The sequence below is a fragment of the Calidris pugnax genome, unplaced genomic scaffold (assembly GCF_001431845.1).
Source record: "Calidris pugnax isolate Ruff unplaced genomic scaffold, ASM143184v1 scaffold81, whole genome shotgun sequence".
Taxonomy (NCBI): domain Eukaryota; kingdom Metazoa; phylum Chordata; class Aves; order Charadriiformes; family Scolopacidae; genus Calidris; species Calidris pugnax.
Genome location: NW_015090880.1, coordinates 6,295,865 through 6,315,914, shown reverse-complemented (window position 1 = coordinate 6,315,914; position 20,050 = coordinate 6,295,865). Strand labels below are relative to the sequence as shown.

At 41.2% G+C, this 20,050-nt stretch overlaps 1 protein-coding gene across 4 annotated transcripts; it reads right to left on the bottom strand.

Annotated features, from left to right (window-relative positions):
* Positions 1 to 100: 100 nt before the first annotated feature.
* EOGT (EGF domain-specific O-linked N-acetylglucosamine (GlcNAc) transferase) lies at positions 101 to 19,644 on the bottom strand. Of its 4 annotated transcripts, none has more exons than XM_014946877.1 (17): positions 19,390 to 19,644; positions 18,944 to 18,997; positions 17,854 to 18,083; positions 16,800 to 16,900; positions 16,141 to 16,249; positions 15,955 to 16,049; positions 14,762 to 14,866; positions 13,459 to 13,565; positions 11,584 to 11,687; positions 8,855 to 8,947; positions 8,065 to 8,136; positions 7,437 to 7,523; positions 6,268 to 6,336; positions 4,949 to 5,010; positions 4,132 to 4,251; positions 2,609 to 2,711; positions 101 to 2,231 (listed from the first exon to the last, which is right to left on the bottom strand). In XM_014946877.1, exons 3-17 carry the CDS (start codon positions 18,061 to 18,063, stop codon positions 2,085 to 2,087), a joined length of 1,584 nt encoding a protein of 527 aa, XP_014802363.1. In that variant the 5' UTR covers positions 18,064 to 18,083; positions 18,944 to 18,997; positions 19,390 to 19,644; the 3' UTR covers positions 101 to 2,084. The 4 variants fall into 4 exon arrangements, with proteins under 4 accessions (XP_014802363.1, XP_014802361.1, XP_014802362.1 ...); XM_014946875.1 differs by having other exon boundaries at positions 17,854 to 18,078; XM_014946876.1 differs by having other exon boundaries at positions 19,395 to 19,644.
* Between the last annotated feature and the right edge of the window lie 406 nt (positions 19,645 to 20,050).

Sequence of the window (20,050 nt, the reverse complement as noted above, 5' to 3'; positions counted from 1 at the left end):
AAAAATTGGCAAACAGTGACCAAACATTTTACACTTTTTTTTTTTAAATTAAAAAGCTTTTTATTAAAAAAACAACCCTCATCAGATATCTGTACACAGGTCATAGTTAAATGCCTTCTTTATTTTGAGTTGGTTTCATTTGAACTCAGACATTTTACTGACTTAAGGTTTATACATATTTTTTCTTTAAAAATCCCACAAGGTAAAAAAACCAACCCCACATACATACACCACAAATACAGGAAAGCTTTTTTTTTTTTTCCTCCTTTTTTTCATGTCAACAAGTGCAATTTTGCTTCTATGGTTCTTTAAAGTAAAATAGTTTCATCCATCAGTAAAACAATACACTACCCTACGAATTGCACCAGAAACCTTAATATATCTCATGTATCCAGCTCTATCAAGCTTTTCCTATGCACTGCTTAAGGTCGGGAGAGATCTATATGAGAATTATGCTTACAGTAACTCATCTTTACCAGTATAGGCAGGTCAGTAAATGCACCTACACTCTGTGAAATTGCCTATGACTGTTGGAGAATGGAAGTCAATAACATCTACAACTATACCAGTGAAATGTTTACATTTACTGTAACTGTCTTGCTTTTGCATACAAATGTACGCTCTGCTTCAAGCCACGGAGACTGCATGATTATACTGCAAGTCTATAGTGAGAATACATTCTCAAAAAAATCCATAATTTAACATAGAGCTCTGTTCTTTATCTCACTGAACTTGATTCTTCTAGACATCCTTCTGGCCCCACTTAAGAAAACAGAACTATTCCCTTTTTTCCTCCCCAATAGCACCAACGTATCAGCTCCAGGGAAAATTTCATTAAGAACTTGGCTTTGGCTTAGTATTTCCTTCACTGAAAACAGTGAACTACGCTACTGGCTTTGGAAGCATTTTCAAAAGTTTTCTAGATTGATTCTTCGACATTTTTAGAAAACAAGAATATTAGTAGTCAGGCTTTTAATGACTTAATGTTCCTCATGACTTGATTTCCTTCCAGCTCCAGCTGAAAGACACCCTGTATATCTTATCATTTGTCATAAAAACCCCTAGAAGTCCATTCCCTTTCGCATCCTCAAAAAGACTCAAGTTTTATTCCATTTTGCTCAGGTTTTCCATTGCAGAGCGCTGTTTTACATGAAGAAGTAGGAAATGCACAGCTTACCTGAAGTTTTAAGTATTCACTCAGGAAAATATTTACCTGCTTTGAGACAGAAGAGTGACTACACCTACTGAGGAGAACTGTTACATTCTAGCATTCCAAACTACAAGAAGAGTCAAAGTTTATATTTAAATGCAAAATCATAAGACTCTGCTCTCTAACTTGAAAATGTTCCTAAACTTGTAATAAAAGTTTGCAGGGTCTGTCGAATCAAACAAGTAGTTAAAGCTTGCTGAACCATTTCATTCTTACAACCATTATTTTACAAAGGAAGATCTTCAAACCTAGAAATAACACAGGGACAAGCACAGCTGTGACACGGATGGTGATGGAAAGGAACTAACCAGCCATCCTGGCACTGATGTAACTGCTGTAACGTCTCGTAACTCCACTGGAAATGACACACTGGGCAGTGCCTTGCAATAAGAAGGCAATTCCTATTCAGATTTTTACTTACAGGTAGAGAACTATAGTATAAAAACATCCAGCTTCTCAAAAATAGAAGACATTACTGAGAAGCAAGCTGTGACACTCTCCATCCTCTAGCACTTCCTCACGTAATAGTAGGCGTAAATTATTATGAGATTAGTATTTACCCCAGAAAACCTCACATGAAATGGATGGACATACCTTTATACAGAGACAATGGTTTCAGAACTTGGAATGCAAAAATACAGTGCAAAAACCATAAGAGTTCTGAAAAAAATAGTTTTTACATATCGAAAACTCCCAGAATTAAACAGAGGGATTATAAAGATAAAGTATGGTGCTAAAAGGGTTTTTGTCAAGTTAATAAAGGGTTATTTCCCTCGTAGAGGTTTATGTGTTTCGCATCAGCATTTTGATTTATGTTGTTACAATATTTTTATGGAGCATTATTTAAAAATAATATTTCAGTCAGAAGTCTAATTTAGAATTCATCATGTTTTACCCTAAACGGCCACTTGGAATGCTGTGAAACATGATTTGCAGCCAGAAGCACCAAATACATAAATTCTTCCACATCAAAGGAGTAGTTCGTAAATTTTGGATGTTCTCCCAGCGTTGGGTGGTGTCCCTAGAAAAATGAAATAAGGCCTTTTAGACAGAAATAAAAACCCACATATCTTCCATTCAAAAGGCAAGAAAAAAAATTGAGGATCTGCCATTTTAATTTATTATTCCTGATCCCCTGATCTGCTCTGAGGCAAAGGAGTCAGCAAAGTAACTGCGCAGCAGCAACGCTATGGATGGCTTGGATTAACGGCCAATTAATTTTATTTCTCTTCTTCCCTCAGCCATTAATACCAAATGATTTCTTGCTCACAATAAATTAATTTGGTCTAAAGAATGAAAGCCATATTTTAATTATCAGAACACAGGCAGGTAAAGCAAGCTAACCTTTAAATGCTTCAAGTTATAGAACCTCACCCTTCCACCAGTGACCATCATTACCTGATCCTGAGGAAATACTTTATTCCTTTTCCGCCAAGTGATGTAGTGAATGCCTCTCAGCCTCGCCAAATCCAGGTAACAACGTTCATCTTCACAATTGTACCTAGGGGAAAGCAGAAAAATCATATTTACCTACAGAGACTGTGCTGAAGTTTACCAAAACCAAACAAACTTTAGGCCAAAGTGTTTGTTGTCCAAGGCTACGAAGCCATGGACAAATTCTACTCCATCGAAAACAACAACAAGGGCTACCATCTGCTCCTAAGATGTGGCCCAAGAGACAGTGTGAGGCACATCTGCCTGTCAGGCATGTCCAGCTGCAGCAGCTCTTGGGCAAGGGCTTCTGAACTCATTTGAAGACTGGACAAAATGCTCTCAAGCCAAGAAGATTATGCTGCAAAGCACCAGCTCCACAGCCTTCCCACAGGAGGGGCTTTAAGCAGGACTTCCCAAGGATGGAGAATTCAGTGCTCTCAGAAGTGTGCAGCACTTCCATTTAGCTCCACAGAACTGGAGTGTCTATTAACAGCCATACTTTGCAACAAAATTTGGCCACAAAAATTATCAGAGGGCTGGAGCAGTTCTTCTATGAGGAAAGGCCGAGAGATCTGGGGTTCTTTAGCCTGGAGAAGAGAGGGCTCCAGGGAGACCTTATGGCCCGTTCCAGTACCTAAAGGGGGCCTAGAGGAAAGATGGAGACAAACTTTTTAGGAAGGGCTGCTGTGGTAGGACAAGGGCTAACGGTTTTAAGCTAAAAGAAGGTACATTCAGACTAGATGTAAGAAGAAATTTTTTTACGTTGAGGGTGGTGAAACACTGGCCCAGGTTGCCCAGAAAGGTGGGAGATGCCCCATCCATGGAAACACTCCAGGTCAGGTTGGATGGGGCTCTGAGCAACCTGATCTAGTTGAAGATGTCCCTGCTCATGGCAGGGAGGTTAGACTAGATGGCCTTTAAAGATCCCTTCCAACCCAAATTATACTATGATTCTATGAAAATACATTTTAAAAGGAAGCTACTAGAGAAAATTAGGTAAAACAGAATGACACTCAGCTAAGCTTGGCCAGCAAGATGGTGCTCAGGTCCTGAGCACAGAAAGGAGTAACTAACCTTCAGGGAGATCTTTAACACCCTGGACCTGCATCTTGTGTAAACAATTCACCTGGACCACCAAAATACCATTAAATCTCAGGCTCACCAGACAGAATCTGACCAGTGATGCTTTCTCTTTTATTTTTTTCCCTTTCTCCCCAAGCAATTGCTGACCAGACTACAGTTTGTTTATACCACAGCATCTTAAGAAGTCACAGGCTAAACCTGTATGATGTAGTTATACTATATTTTATAATGAAAGCTTCCTCACTTTCCATTCCCAGAAGAGACTACCAAAAATGAAGTCTAGACGAGGATGCAAGACAAACATTTGTAGTCAAATACCAGCAACGGAAAGTGCTTCGTTACCACACATACCACAACTGCTAATGTCTGTTCACAGGAGGGGAAAGAGAGAGAAACAGACTCACAGTTCAAAAACAACAGCCCAGTCTGGCAGAAAGAGCAAGTGGGTAAGTCCAGCTCCGTGCATCCCGATGAAAATATCAGAGTTGTGGGTGATTCTCAATTGCTCTGAAAATTCAAGTTCCCTGCAGACAACACAAGAAAACCAGTGATCTGGCACGTCTGTCCATCTCAGCAAGAATTAGCTACATGTAGAGAGAGCAAAATTAACTTAAGGGAATACTGAAAGAGAGAATTGATTTTTCAAGCAACAATAGTAAGAATCACAAATGCTGCAGTCAGCAATAACTCAGCATGGAATTGAAAGAAATGCAGACAGGTTTCAAAATTTCACAAGAGTCTGTTATTTATTTTTTTTTAAACAAGTTAAACTTTTTGTAAGTCTGGGGCTTTTTTACTTGCAGAGTTATTAATCTTTACTTAAACTAATGGTCATATAAGACACTAGCATCATAGAAGAGAAATCCCTGTTGATCCACAGTTACTGCAGAGCATTAGCAAATCCAAGAGGGTGATGGGAACACAGCTGGTTTTGGGAGAGGGGAAGAAACAGAAAGAAGAGTGATTTCAAAGCTTGCTCATCATATAGCAGCTTTAACCTGAGCCTACTAACTCTAGAGAGTCATTCCCAAGCAGTGCATCATAGGATGGCAGCGTTTAACTAGTCCACCCACCACTCCCTCAGTAACACTCTTCCTTCCTTACCAGTTCTTGGATTTACAAAGGTTAGACATTGGGGTGTACGGAGCTTTGCCTGCAAACAGCTTTCACCAGCCACAGGCAGCATGAGACCACACCAGTTTCTTCTACCAACTTACGTACTTGTATTTGTAGTCTACCACTTTGACCTCCAATGTTGACACCGTTTTCAAAGCATTCACAAGCTAAGGAGGAAAATAAAAAGACAATTATTCGGTGCTCTCCTTCAACTAATTCCTCCCCTGTGCTCCTGAACATTTTACACATTCCTCCTCCCCACCAGGGAATTACAATGGCTGAGACAGAACATACTGTCACATAAAGGAGCAGTTCCCTTCCTTTTGTGCCTTCCCATTTAAGATACATCTGTTATTCCTGGCAGAGCAACCCCTGGAGGGGAAACATGCATCTCCTGCACTCTCACAGAGGCTACTGCTGACTTCACATATTCCAGGACCCGATCCTAAACCACTCCAACTGGTAGGACTTTTGCCAGGAATAGTGGGAAGACGTGGTTGGATTTTCAAGAGATACTCCAATACCTAAAGCCACAAATTGGCAGCTAGAAGGATTTTCAGAAACACCTTACTAGGCCAGACTTCTATTCACTTGAGAAGTGAGCCAGGTCAGAGCCCAGGCTTCTAACCTAAAAGGGCTTTTTCTAAGTCTCCAATCCATAGCCAGCAGTACAGGGAGAAAGAACTGAGTATTTTCTTTTACAAAAGCACAGTAAAGACAAGATTAACTTCTCCCTTTCTGTCATGGTCTCATTACCAGAAAACACACCACATGTAGCAGTGTAAGCGTGTGCTGTGGACAGCCCAGCAGATGAGGATCAAATCCACCCATCTGAGCTCTGTCCATTCTGCCACTTGGATCAAACAAGCCCCAGGTTCTCCCTACACAAGGTGTAGGTATGAAAACATTAGATATTATCATTTTATCACAAGAGAAGCTACACCATAAGTCCACTAAGTTGCAGGATTCGAAAACATGAATTAATATGAAAATTCATTAAGTTTTGAATGCACACGCTCAGATACAATAGCTTATGCATTTCATCTGCAAGCGTAACAAAGCTTTTTGTTAGAGTCTTCAACACTGGGGATGCTAGAAATAAAAGAGGTAATTAGAAAGTGAAATAATTTAATTTTATCAGAAGCTCTGCAGCATCTGTTTGTTAAAAGGAAACACTTTTAGTATTACATCTGCAGTCTTGCACTGGATATTTAAAAAGGGCAGCAAGGTTCACTGTCTGGTGTACAGAAAAGGAGACTGGCTAGAAGACATATCAGAAGAAATTAATATTAGCACTGAACATATTTGTTCAAGATTTGTCAGGAGATAGAGGCCTTAGCTGTACCTGAAAAAAAAAAATGATCAAGTAAGTGAGCAAAATTTAACTCTCGTTAAATTTGTTTTAAAAATAAAAAGGACCACACCTCATTCTGGTTTAATATTTTCCGGTAATCTGTACTGCGTGCCAGTATTGTGACTCGAATTTTCCCATCCTAAAAAGAAAGAAGCAGCAATGTATTAGCTATGAGGCAGACCTCACACAAAAAAAATCCCCAAACCCAAACACTTCCATATTTACTTTTGGCATTCGTTTGAGCAACTAACTGTGTTCCTTCCCCATGTAACAGATGATGTAACCACCTTAAAATTCACATCGTATTTTCCAACAGATTAAAAGTGTCAAAAACTTTGTGAAGGTCTGACTATTAACAAAGAATAAAACATTTTCTGAAAGATTTATTTTATTCAGTACAAAAGAGCCTTTGTGTTACACGTTATATGGCAGTTTTTGAAAGCGGGAAAGCAGCTTTCAGGGTGGCTTGTGCACAAGATCCTTGGAAAAAATATTTTACTTCTATAACAGCTCCTCCTTTTACCTCTTTAAATTAATTGGACTCACAGGGGTAAGTGTTCCAAGTGACATAAAGAGATTTAACTGCATGACTCCCATTAGTGTCAGCGGGAGAAGCATAACTAAATGCCTGTGCAGCGCTCTGAATGCGTGCCCCTCAGCGATAATATGTAGGCTACTCTCTAGCAAATACTTCCAGAAGCCCAGAACCGCCGTATCCATCGATGCAGCCACTGCAACAACTTGCAAGTGGCAGTGTCTACGACAGAGAAGCCCAGGGCCAGACAGATGGTACCAGGCAAGGATCAGAAGGACCAGATTCAGTCACTTCCTCCTCCGATCTGAGCTCAGTGCTGCCTAGGAGGATCCACAAAGAGGAATCGCACTGCATCGCTCCAGCAGAGACCAGGCACCGTGTATTTTGCTCAATTAGGAAGAACACAAAGCCCTTGAGCACAGAGAATGGAGACAGGGAAGAGACAATACAGCTGGAAGGAGGATGTTCCAGGATGTCCCATGGAAATAAGACTTGTGGGCAACTTTCATAAACAGACCCAAACGTTTGCTGAAGGCCTTTACAGAACAGGCTGACAAACTGGGGAAAAAAGTCCCAAGCATCACAAGAAAGGAAAAAAAGCACACGATACGCCCTTATTCCCCACTGGGTCCAGCTTGCTAATGCTGTTTCCCTGGTAAGAGCTGTCAGCTCCATATAACAACTTTATTATTCAGTTATCATACCTTGGGTCCTTCTTGTGTGATATTTAATCTGTGTAACACATGCTGAGAAAATGCTCTAAATAGCCCTGTACCGTGACAGCCAGAGATCTGAAATGTAAAAAGCAACTGTTAATACAAAAAAGTTATTTTGCTCAAAAGACGTCTCTTTACGATCAAGTCTTTTGCCATTCTTGTGGAACAAAAGCCTAGTATCATGCACCGCGCTAAACATGTCACTGTTCACTGCAACACAAGTGGCACTTCCATTTAGAAAGAAATATAACTCTCTCTACAGTGCTAAGAGCCTGAATGCATGAGCTAATACCCTTGAGAAAGTCTGTCAGCTCTTGTGCTCTGCAAAAATACCAGTAAGTTCCCAGTGCCCCCCCATTAAGGAGGAATAATATGCATCTCAGGAGCTGTGACACAGGAGATTGCACGCAACCCCTTACTAGCAACCAGCCAAAGTAACTTCAACATCCTAATCTTCAGGGAAGATCATGTCATTTGGAGTTGCACAGACCTTCAATGCAGAACATCCCACGATAACTCGGGTAGGTATTTGAGCTATTCTTTAGCTCAGATTTTGTACTGTCACACACACACACACACATCCAGTTAACACAGTGGATGGATAAAAAGGACTTACCAATGGTGTGTTATAAAACAAGCCGTATCGCATTCGAGGCAGTAATGAGAAGACTGCTTCTTTAAAGCACACCTGCAAAGGAAGATCACAAGAAGTTACACCAAACTGCTACCTTCCACTGGAGATCACTGCTTATAATGAGCTGGCAATTACATGCTCCTGTCAGGAACATCCTCACTTCCTTGACGGCGCAAATGAATAGAACAAAGACAATCCTGATCCCAAAAGAGTTCTCACCTAGGATGCTAGAAATGCAAGTGTAGGAAGAGTGAAAAAAACCCACCCCCAAAACAGATTAAACAAGAATTAAATATAAGAAAACCAGTTAGAGAGCAGAGAGTTTAAGACAGGCTTTGAGGGATTTAAAAGACTAAAATGAACTCTGAATGAATGGGTATATTTTTGGTGGGAGTAAGATTTTTTTTTAATTATAAGCAGCAGGTATACTGTGGGGGAAGAAAAATACCTCAGTAGGAATCGGAAGACTTAGAAAGACAGTACCATTTGAAAACCCTTAACTTCAGTAGTAGGTACTGCAGAAGTGAAATCAATACACAAATATCACCTCTCAGAAGACACAAAAGTTGGGTCAATCTGTGTAAAGCATAGACACGTCACAGAATGAGGTTACAGCTCTGTCTCTTGTTTGTAAGGAGAAATACTCACATTACACAGATGAAACACGATGGAAAGCATTCCTCTGAAACACCCATATTCACAAGCAGCTGGATAAGCTGTCATATTTGCTACCTAGTGACTATAAATTAAAACAAAATGTAACATTCCATACCCTTTTAGAGTCAAAGGTTTTCAAGTGTATTATTTCATAGTCAGTAAATGCCTTCCATGTCTCACTGAACAGGTCACCATAGCCATATGAACTCTAGGAGGACAGGAAAAAACACAAGGGCATAATGATTTCATAAATGCATAGAAAAACTCTCTTCATAATTTACAAGTTCTGTACATGAGTTTTAATACACAGTTAATATGCACATCACAACCACGGGGCTTAAGCCAGCCTAGCATGGAACACAGACATTACAGAACACCAAACCCTGCGTTTACAATGGCAGTTAACTCAAATTACCTCAGGTAGTTAATTTTTAATAAAACAATTCTATAAATTAGCAACCTAGACAAGTTCTTCAGCAGTAGATTAGAACATCTGAGTCAGGAGCAAGGAGTACCTTCTACTTTCCCCAGAGGAAACAGAACATCAGTTAAATTTGAAGTAACAGAAACATAGGGAGAGTAGAAGGCATGAACCTCAACTCCTGAGACTAAAAAACCTCCTGGGAATTCAAGCCCAGCAGTAACGTTTGAAGTGAAAAGTGTTTCACATTTGCTTCTGCTATGGGAATCATCACTTCTGTGTCGTGTGTGTATCACAAATCGAAGGCAATGATCTGATTTGACAGAAGAAACAGGCAGGAAACTATGTTTTGCATTACTTTTTGGTAACACGCTACTGCGTTACTTTAGGTTACACGCTACCAAGATGTTCTCTGCAGGGTAGCATAAAAAAAACTCTTTCCCCTTTGCAGCAATGCTCTGTGGAACCTTTTAAGAACCATGTACTCCCTACAACATTGAACTAGAAGCAGGGGTGCTTGCCTCCAAACGCATAACATTTCTTACACATCTGAGGGCTGAGTCACCATCTCTTGCTCTTTACAGGCAATTAAATGTGACCTCCGTAGCCCTGGCGCAGATTCTCACTTAAAGCTTCCTTTCAACTCTAGAGCTGGTTCAGGCTGCTTGGAAAGTTACGTAGAAAGATTCTCAACAAGAAATTTGAAAATAAGACTACAAATGTCTTCAGAAGAGAGTATGGGTTTTACAGAACTGTAAAAGAATCTAAAGGGTGCCAGACTTCCTTCCGCTGAAGGGGTGCTTCCTTCCCCTTCTTTTGCCATTAAGTTTTAATGAATTTTACACTCCCATACTGCTTTCTGGCCGTCTGTATTACCAGAACTGCTCTTCCAGATTAGAAGTAGAGAACTGATCTTCAAAGCTGAAAGTGCTAATTTCTAACCCCATCTGCTTTCCTTAAAAGTGCTCTGTAAACACTGCTCTCCTGCATTTGCAGAGACAGTCTGCAAATCAACACTCACTGCATTTCCTGCTCATTTTCTGCTTTGTTTAACCTACATCTAAGGGCATTACAGTTTCATAAGAACAGTGCACCGATTCTACAGTAGCTAGAAAGTATGGCCAAATCTAATTACATCGAGGGAAAACCAAAAAGAGAATGAATAATAAGCTCAAGTCCATCTTTGGATCAGCAGTTAGTTGGTGCCATCATCTGGCTGTACTTGGGAACGAACACTGAGCAGTTAAGGCTCATTTAAAATGACAGTACTGTGACAGTACTTACGTTCAATGGTACATCTGAAAGAGTTATTTGATTCAACAGTGCGATAAAAGACAAAGAGTCGCTTTTTAAAGTAATTTACAACACTGTCTGACACATCTGATCTTTTCAGAAAGCCACCAGAGCTGGATTAACAGGTTTCTGTACAACATCCAGAGAGCTTGCTTATCTGGCAGGCACATTTATTTTAGCTTGCAAAATATAAGAGAACTAGAAAAAAAGGGTCTCTTCTAGCCAAAGAGTTTTCTCATTAAATAGCAAGCAGGGGATATTTGCAGTTCTCTATTGAATATTAGCTGTCCTAGCAGTAAATAAGCAGAAAGAAAACCCACTATTTTATGAGAACAAGACAGGATGGGACAATATCATAATCAAGAACTGTGTTATTTCTGGGCCTGATTACACATGTTATCTGGCACGTTACAAATTGCCTAGTTTTTCGTTATTTAGTTTAAGACTCTCCTACACAACTTAAACACTGCCCACTAAAACTAATATTACTCTTAAACACAGTAATTGTTTCAACTCAGCAGTACAGCAGAAATAGCTCCACTTAAAAACATGTTTTACATGTCATTGTGGCATTCTAAGAGGTGGCTGCAAGAAGTAACTGCAAGAAGGCTATTTAAAATAATTCAGCATAACACTCCGTTTTGATATATTCTATAGAACAGATTCTGATATATAAGGATTTCATATAGTTGTTTTCTTTATTACAGGCTGCACATTTAGAAAGATGTGAGGCTGCATTTCTTTTTAAATTTAGAAGAAACAGTTTGGAATAAATCTACTTTGATATTCTCCAAGAAAAAAAGTCTACAGAAAACAGCACGGAATGTTCAAATGCTATGTATTAGACATACAGATCATATTATTTTTGAGGTCACAGTAAAAAAAATGCATAATTTTGTACGAGCAAAAGACGAGCTACAGAGCAGTGTTCAGAGAGCATGTGGTTTTTCATAGAAAAATCTATTTCCTAACTATTGTTCATGCACCTGTATTAAGAGGATCCAAAACTTTATCAGTTCCACATGGCTAAGCCCACAATAAAGCTAAGGATTGGCCACTAAAAGCTTCAGAGTCTCTATGAAGCAGAAATACAACCCATTACAAACATGTTAAAAGCACAGCAGACTTACAGTGTCCCACATGACTATGTTGACATCAGTACTGAAGGAATTATTGATATGTTGTGTAATATAAAGATTGACGAAATCACAGAAGTGATGGTACATATTAACACCTAAGAAAGAAAGAATTGTTAACAAAATATGACATCACTTGCTCCACTTTTTATTGGTTCATGCATTTTTTTTACTTAGTAATATCCCGCATTTTATATTAGTTTTCCCCTGACTGAATGCTTCTTATACACCCTAAAAAAAAAAAAAGCAAACCTTTAAAGGGAAGGAATCAAGATACGAAATCTGAAGTAAAGCATGTTTTTAAAAAGTTCAGAGAAATTAGAAGAGCGGCCAAAAGACAACATAAGAAGAAGATAAGTTTCATGTGCTATTTCTGATTACAGTCTGCAGCTGCTTTCTGAGGTACATGAAAGCAACTACTGCTTTAACAATAGCTAGCTGAACACACAGGAAACATTAAAAACAGCCCTTCGGCACTGATCTTTGTTCTGCTTTATTACGGTTAAGGGAAGCTCTGTCTGCAGGACTACAAGACAGAACTTGTACTTGCACACGAGTCAAAGCCTAAATAATTCCCCAGGTTTTTTCTCAGAGCATTCCTGTTCATTCTTGGTTTCTTAAGCTAATACCTTAAGACCAAGGTACATAAAGAACCACCGTGAAACAGAGGAGGTAACGTAGCCCAGTTTCCTTTCCAGTGAAGATCAGATCCCTGTTTCTAAGCTTCTGGCCAGAAAGAGCTGCCATGACAGGAACTGGCTGTCGGGCTTCCTGTAGGGCTCAGACAGCAATTTTCCCCACCTCCCCTAAAACACAGGAGCTGGACAAAATCGTCTCCAGGGCCACAGCTGAACCACCCTGCTCAAAGGTAAAAACTGAAGCACAGCAACACTTCCACGGTAACTGTTCTGGGGTCTGCAAATACAAGATACTGGCTTGCAGGGGAAGAGGGGCAACCCAGTTTATGGTTACAGTGCCTCACAGGGTCAGAGCAAAACAGCCAACTATCTGGTTTAAACCACAACTTACCCCTCAGCAGCTTGTCTGTATGGCTACAACCTAAACACCCCCTTTCATTAACATCTGTCTGCAAAGTAAGCTGCACGAACAAAAAGGTTGGTGAACATGAAAAAATGTCAGATATCACTGGCTGATTCCTAAAGATGCTTTGGTGCTGCCCCTCTCATGCATTTTGGTGTAGTGCTGCACCATTCACCACAGTTCTCTGGAATGAGAGCTCTAAATTCTTTCTGTAGTGGCTTTTCACCTAAATTTGAAACTTTAAGATTGAAACAGGGTTGGTTTTAGGTTTACATGTTTTGGCTTTTCTGGGATGGGTAAGTATTTTAATGAACTAACAAAACCTATTCCCTTGACCTTTGTATTTGAATACACAATTTCCTCTTCTGTATCATTCCATACCCATAGAATCCTCGATTACTGAACACATACTATAGTGTTATAGACACACACATGTATAGACACACACCCCTATACCTTGTGTTTCATGGTATGAAAACTCATTCAGAAACAGTCAAAATCAAAGACTCTGTACAGAAGAGCCTTTGGCACTGTGTCAAAACACAGTCAAGAGCCAATGTGCTAAACCAAGTCGCAAGAAATTTTTTATTTGTTTATTATCTGTGGTAAAACGTAAGGATTTAAATCTAGGTTTCCAAGTTCATCAAAGAAACTACAGAAAACAGGAACTGCAGTATCACACCATTTTTCAAAAATAAAAATACATTACAAGTTAACTTGACCATCACAAAGGCATAATGTAGATGAACAAGTTGGATACAGGGTCTTTTTACTCCAGTACTGTAGGATCAAAAAAAAAAAAAAAAATGAACTGAAGATACCAGTTACCTGCATCGAATTTCATGAAGTATGTTGGCTTTTCAATAACAACATCACACTTCCCATCTTCTAGGGGCCTGAAGTTTAATGCAGTAAATGTCTGGAGTTCTGCAAACCTACAAAGATTCAATCACACAGAACATGCTTTGTCATTAACACACTTAAACAAATGTACTTCATACATCTAAGATTTAGTAACTGTTCATCCAATCCATTTGATTTAACAGGACTGCTGAAAACTGATAGAGTCTGGCAATTAAAATGATTTGAAATTGTAATGGAAGGTTCTTCAGGTTATGAGCTTCAAGAGGTTAAACACTGCCTTTGATCTCAGGAGCGAACAGCATCTTTGATCTACAAATCAAGGTGGTGGAGATGGAACAAAGAGCCTTAGAGCCTAGATCTGTGGGTCTAACCAACTTGATCTGCATTGCCAAAGACACTTCAGCAAGATCTTCGTGCTTTGGACAGAATAATGAATGCAGATGCAATATTCATTACTCCTGGATCTAAACAAGGATGAGCAGTTGAGATGACGAGAGCAGGTAGAGAAGGAAAGTCTCTTCCTCCTCTGCAGCTATTCTCAACTGAAATTGACCATCAATCCTCCTCTGCAGCTATTCTCAACTGAAATTGACCATCAATGCAAAATGAGAAAAAAACCCAATGAAAACAGGAGAAAAGCATAAAACTGATTTCTTATGGATTTTAATGGCTCCAATTCCTTCATGTTTCATCAATTAGCTGGCAACGAAGCTTTGAAGTGCTAACATGCACTAATCTGTGATACTTAACCAGTTACCACAAAGCACCCTCTGCACTTCCCACTTGGCCTGTAGATTGTTGCACATTTCACATTCCAAACCCAGGCTCTCTGGGAACACCATAAGAACATATGAATTTATTTCCAGATCAGTTGTTGCAATAGCCCCAACACCACAAAGCACTGTGTGAACTAAGACACAAGTGCAAACTTTAGGGCATTTCACAACAAAACAATCCCCTCCTCCTACAGGCAGATCAGGCATACAACCAGCACCTTGAGCAAAAAACACCTCAAGAACTTCAACTTACAGCACACTTTCAGGTGTTTTGCTGCTGTAAATCCGGCAGGACACAATTACACATAGCATAGTTCAGAACATTCTGCATAGCTGTAATTACCAGAGGTATCTTACGTGAACTCTTAAATTGACCTAAGAAAGGAGCAACTATTTCCTCAGTATGAAATCCCCTACACACAGATGCTAGTGCCAATGACAAAAAATAATTAGGAAATGGACTTGGAAGCAGTCTTAAAAGTGATTCTTACCAAGACTGCAATGGGCTCTTGCGTTGACCTTCAGCCAAAAACGCTTGAACGTCGAGGGTGCAATGACCTCCAATTTCTCCCTTCTGTAAAAAGTCTTCTTTGAATCTAATGCAAATTAGTAGAAGTCTATCAGCTTTTGTGCAACAGCTCTACAAGTGCTCTGCAGTCTTGATGACGTACTCAAGCCAGGGCTAGTCAGTCCCACCCAGCAAGGTATTTCATACATATTTAAAACCTGAGTATTTTCTTCAGCATAAATCAAGTATTTCCCACAATTCCCAAATACAGATAGTGATAGTTCTACACATTGATTCCTTTCACATTCTGGGTGGATTAGTGTTGTTTTTTAAATTATTGTCACATACCCAAATGAGTAATTTAATTAGATTTTGCTACATGATTACTTACAGGAGCATTGTCAATTGGGATTTTTGTTTGTTTTTAATAACAAAGTCTCACTGAAATTCACAACCCAGTTAAGTATTGCAATAATTTTATACAACATATGAAGAGTAAGATGCAAGAACAGGTTTCATGAAAACAAATTGTCAGCTAAAAGCACTAAGTTAGCTTTTAGGATAGGCTGAGAAGATGATAAAACCCAAAATGAAGGGTATCAGCATCACAGTCACAAAGCAGCTCTTTTCAAGTCAGGTGCCCAAGATACTGACGTCAAAGGTAAAAGAAAAAATGAGTGATGCCAGCATCAGTGCTATGGTTTTTTGTTTTTACCCAGTTTTCCAATATGTAGCATTCTGATTTGGGATGTGGGAGATCCAGGTTCAGATCTCTTCAGTCCCACTGTATCTAAAAATGCAATTCCTGGTTCTGGTATAAAGGCACCAAGCACAGAAAAGGTCTCCTCAGTACAAAACCAATTCTACTTCACACATCACCTGATCAAGAAAGGATGTGACTGAAGACACAGAAAAGTTTTCCTCTCTTCCACCAGAAGGGAGGATTTCAATCACCCATCATCATTCCATAAAACTTAGAGCTTTTTAAATAACCTGTGCTGCTGACAGCAGCAGCAGAGAGCAATCAAGAGGTGTCAATCTCAACAGGACATCAGCAACAAGCCTCTGATCACAGTAAAGCCCATGGCAACAAGCACAGCAGCTTTGTTAAGCAAATTCTGAAGTCCTTTTCCCTGCCATCCCTTGGTTTTACTATAACACAAGCAAATCAAAGACCTGTCATGGTTTCTCTTCACAGTTCGTAAATCAATGTACAAGTTTGTTGCTCTGCAATGCTGAAGGTACTGAGAACAGGTCAGAGAAGAATCTCCCTGTCAAGAAAAGAACAAGTAGGATTTAATCAATAACAAAAAACATGTTTAAAAACAAGCAGAAAGTATGGTACCTATCAGAAATACCTACTGTTGCTGCAGGCTTACAATGGGTTTTCATTTCATTGAGCCTCTCTCGAACGTAACCAAAGTCAGCTTGTTTCCAGAATATCTGCTGGGCTGTCTCAATGTCACTTGCCCTGATGTATGAAGAAGAATGGAAAAAAATCAAGATTCATCACTAAATTCTAGTAATAGCTTTAACAGATAACATTTTTTCCACTGAAAGTGTAAGAAAAGAGCCAGCCAGTTACGTTACTGACATTTAAGATGCAAAACAGGAAGCAACTTATCAGCTGAATGTAAGTGAAAACACCAATGACAATTTAAAGCTATTCTCCCGTAAAAGGGTATAAATCTTTTTTAACATTTTTTTTCCTCTGTTTTTTTAAAGCTAAGAAAGGAAATCCAGAGTTATTTTAGGAATCTGAATTCAAGGCTAAATCAGAATAATGAAAACATTGTGGCAGGAAGCATTTCAAGCAGTATTTTCTTCCTTAAAAAGTTAAATTTCTTAAATCATGTTGGAAAATGTACATTATCCGTAAATACACACATATGCCCACAAAGAATCATCCTTTAAACTCCAAATATCACATCAATGTTAACTTCACAGCTAATATGAAAGTGAGCACTAGAGTCTTCTTTTTTTTAACATACTGTACTTTATACTTTTGAATTGAAACTTACCATCCAGTTTCAACATAATCACACACCGGGTAATTGAACCTGTGGTCTGATTTGCAAGATTTCTCATAACCCCAGCAGGATTTTAGTTTCTTCAAGTATTTCTGTAACACAGAATAACTGAATCAAGTTACGCAACAGCAAAATGGGAAATGACTTAAGTTAGTTGTTCGCTTATAAACTACATCTTGCTAATAAATCTTGCCTTAAAGGCTTTCAGTTTGGTCTGTTTTCAAACAGAGTTTCAGAAAGAACACACAGATTCTTTACGCACAACAGAGGCTGTAAAAAGAACAGACACGCAGAGCAATGTTATCCTTGTCTTTAATACGTCTATTTCACAACAATCACTTTTCCTGACCCAGTGAGCAGGATTCCAAAATGTTAACATCACTGAGAGACACAGGTAACAAAGCTAAGCTCACAGACAGCACAGTGCTCCAAGCTCCAGGCCATCTGTACCACTGCTCCCCAGGCAAATCTAGAATCACTGTTTCCTGCAGTGCTCTAGAAAGCCAGAGAAGGGAGAGCACAGCTCTCACCCTCAGCTCTACGAAGCAGCTCCAGCCTGAGAGACACAAGAATTGCTCCCAAGCCTCACGCAGCCCCAGTTCCTCAGGTTCACTGTTCTTTCTTCAAATCAATGAATTACGTGCAACCACAGGATAAGATTAAATCAGCATTACATAGATTTGCCTATACTCTTGGCACTTCCACAAAGGTACCACGGCATGCTGAGCATCACAAACTACTAACTGTACTTCAGTCAAACACCTTTCACATGCACAAGGATCATTCAGATTAAGACAGTCACTTCAGCTCTGTAATAATTAGAAGTGGTGGTGGTGAAATCCTGCAAACCAGTACATTAAAAATCTAGTCTAGTAACAGATTCAGGAAGAGCCCCGTGCAACTACTTCAAAAGCAGCAATTCCAACTCCCAGCGGAACCGACTCACTGGCAAGGAGACCACTTCATCACCATCATTAAGTGCTACGACTCCAAGAATAAACCACCCCAACGTTACATTTGGACAAACAAACACACACAAACCTACTTTATATGGGCAACGAGAGTCTTGCCTACAGATGCCAGCAATATGCTGGTTATTGTGCAGAAAGTATGGAATATGCTCATCTGGCAAGTTGATGGCTTCGTAGCTATAGAATGGCTCTTCTGGAATGTTTTTTAATTCAGTAAGATTTTCAGCTTGGGAATTAGCCAGAATTTCTTGCAGTAGCAATCCAAACGCAAGCAACATGAACATGGCAACCTATGGGTTCTGTACTTATTTCAAAAAAAAAAAAGAGAAAAAGATACATTAAGTATCTGCAGCATAGCACATTTCAAGCATACGAGATAATATTCAGCCAAACTCAGTCATATACTCAAAGCATTTGTACTTGGATTCCTGGAGCGGTTTCTTTTTCCTATGAAAAATAAACTTTCACTAAGAGACTAGACTGTACAACCTCAGGATTATCTTTGAATCATTAGTCATTGAGGGTTATTACGCCCTACCAACTCACAGGCAAACTAAAATGGGTGTGTTTACTTTATCTAAATCCTGAGGGATCCCAAGAGTTCAAATGTGGAAACTAAGCATGGAGTATATAATATCCAGACAGCAGGGAGAAAAATGCAGGAATATTGGGGGGGGGGGGGGGGGGGGGGAGGAGAGGCTCCCCACCAAAAGGGGGAAGGGTGAGAAGGAATTTTAGTTTAAAAATAAGTATTAAAAAAAGAAAAAAATACATTCTCAGCTTTGGAAGAAACTAATCATTAGCTGAAGGAAAACTATGCAGCCATAAATAAATGGTCTGACTTCAGTCTGTTTCAGGATGCTTGCTTTCAGTAGATAACATCATGTTAAAGAAACTTTCAATAGTGAGTTATATACTTAAAATTAACTACAGGCCCACGCATATTTATATACTGTACAGCAAACTGGATGCCTTTCTAACAACACAACCTCCTCACCCAACACCCCTGCTTGGAACCATTAAACTTCCTGAGGAAAAAAAAAAAAAAAAAAAGGATAGCCTGTACCTAAAAAATCCTTTCTTGGCATTATAATTTGCCAAAATTTGCATGCCTGCCTGCAAATGGAGCCTTTAGCCGTATTCCTACAATACAAGTAGTTTTACCTGTTTGGTTTGAGGAGAACTGCTTTGGGTTTCCCAAGTTCCCAAACCTTGAGGCTGGAGGGGGAAGGAAAGCGGAGTTAAATAGGTCCTGCAGGAGGCTTCCTCAGGAACTTCTTGAGGAACCTTCACAGGAACGAGAGGGATCTTCCAACAGCCCTTCACCCTTCCTGCCCACTCGGGGGACTGGGATAGAGCAAGACAGCCCTTCCCTTTCCTCTCCCCATCCCAAAACCCCCCCCAGGCCCCTGGGGTGCCCGGCTCCCCACAACGGCGTCACCCCTCTCCCTGACCGAGGATCACCCACTTCGAGAAGGCTCTCCTCACCCACCGCCACACCTGAACCAGTGCCAAGCCCACGCTGGCCAACACAGACCCACCCAGGCCCACAGCTCTCCCCCATCAGGCGCCAACCCCCCCCGCCACTCGCCCACGCCGGGCAGCCTCACCTCACCTCAGCTCAGCCCCGCCGCCCCCGGGGAGCCCCGCGGCCCATGGGACCGGCTGCTTCTCCCGTTACGCGCTCGCTGACGGCCTTAATCCTCATGCCGCCGCCGCGGCAGCTGGCGACCGTGCGGGGGGAAGCGCACCCGGCCCGGGCTCCTCCGTGAGAGGGCTGCGCCCGCCCCTCCTTCACACCCGCGGGGGAGCGGAGCGGGGCGGGCGGCGCCGCCACACCCCGGCCCGTCCCCCGCAGCGAGCGCGGCCTGAGGAGAGGGGCTGCCGCCGCCGCCGCCGGGCCCGCCCCATCTGGAGGCGGCGGGAAAGGAGGGAGGAGCCCGGCCGGGCCGGGCCGGCGGCGCCGCTCGCCGGAAACCGGGCGGGAGACGGGGTGTGGGGGGGGCGCGGATCGGCCTCCGCCGCCGCTTCTCCCTCAGCGCCCTGTCAGGTGGAGCCGCGGCGGAGGAGGGAGGCTGCGGCCGCCCGGGGCTGGGCCCTGCGGCACCTGCGGTAGCGGGGGTGGGCAGACGGGGGGCTGCCTTCACCCTCACCCTCCTCCTCCTGCCACCGGGACGCGGAGGAAAAAGGCCTTTTCCTGCCGCCGCCCCGCAGGAAGCGCAGCCTCCGGGCACCCCATTGTTCGGGGAGGCCCCCCCGGGGGAAGCGGAG